Genomic DNA, 1,002 nt, shown 5'->3' with positions numbered 1-1,002 from the left:
TTATCTGCTCCCTGATCACGGGCGAGGTATTTTCCGCCCTTTAGGTTGCTATGGGTCGCCGATTCCTCGTCGAGCGCCGCGCTTCTGGCCAACAACACAGCAGTCTCGATATCTATCTTCGCCTCTCTCGCCTTTCCTTCGTGTATCTCCAAACGAAGCAAGTTCAACCTTTTCCTTAGGCTTTCGGTTTCCATCTCAACCTCCTTCTTTCTCTTTATCTGCGACGCCAGATCTTCATCCAAGGTCGTGACCGCAGCTTTGTAGATCGCCGTGGTCATGTCTACTTTGAGCCCTTCCTCTTTAACCTTCTGAATCTCTCGAGTGACTCGCTCGATCTTTCTTCGCAATTCCTCCTTAGTGAGCTCCGTCTGGACGTTCTTGCCTTTGTCCATAGCGGTGATTCGACTTTCCTGAGATGATAGAGCGGTATTTAGGATTTATGGTATGGATTTTGTGTGAGAAACTTGAGACTTGGGACTTTTGGTCGGACATTTATAATAGTGGCTTCTGTATATTCTTTGGAATTTTGGCTAGGAGTGGGTTTACGATATCCTTATTCAAAGCAACGTAACATATAAGCATTTAAATACACATATATTGCGTCCTAATCATGCATGGGGACCCTTTTGTGCCAAGGGTAGGCCTAGCGATCTGAAGGATGTATATGCTTTTTAAATCCGTTTTATTATCCCCAAAATATTTCATTAACAACATCCAAAATGTCCGATAAACATGAAACAGAAAAGTAGTCCTGAAAATAAATTACAAAACAAAGTACAAATAAAATAGTCCCACGCAGGGGATGGTAAATTCAAGCCTCCTCTGATCCTTCGCCAAGTCTGGTCCTCTTGGCGATGTTGACCTCTTCCCACATGGCATATCTGTTCGCCCAGAGGTGATCTCTCGCCAGTCGAGCTCCCTCTTGATGTCCGAACCCCTCTATGACTGAATCTGTCGCTCCATGCTATCATCTAACTCTGTCATGCATTGTCTGGCTCTTCG

General features: G+C 45.1%; 1 protein-coding gene across 1 annotated transcript in view; it reads right to left on the bottom strand.

Annotated features, from left to right (window-relative positions):
• LOC107026189 overlaps positions 1-392 on the bottom strand; it is a 10,368-nt gene extending 9,976 nt beyond the window's left edge. The window contains exon 1 of the mRNA XM_027913950.1: positions 20-392. Within this exon, the coding sequence (XP_027769751.1) occupies positions 20-392 (373 nt within the window). The remainder of the gene's footprint in view (positions 1-19) is intronic.
• Positions 393-1,002: the final 610 nt, after the last annotated feature.

Source organism: Solanum pennellii, chromosome 1, assembly GCF_001406875.1.
Source record: "Solanum pennellii chromosome 1, SPENNV200".
Taxonomy (NCBI): Eukaryota; Viridiplantae; Streptophyta; class Magnoliopsida; order Solanales; family Solanaceae; genus Solanum; species Solanum pennellii.
The sequence above is the reverse complement of the archived record's forward strand: the minus strand, read 5'-3'. Positions and strand labels throughout refer to the sequence as shown.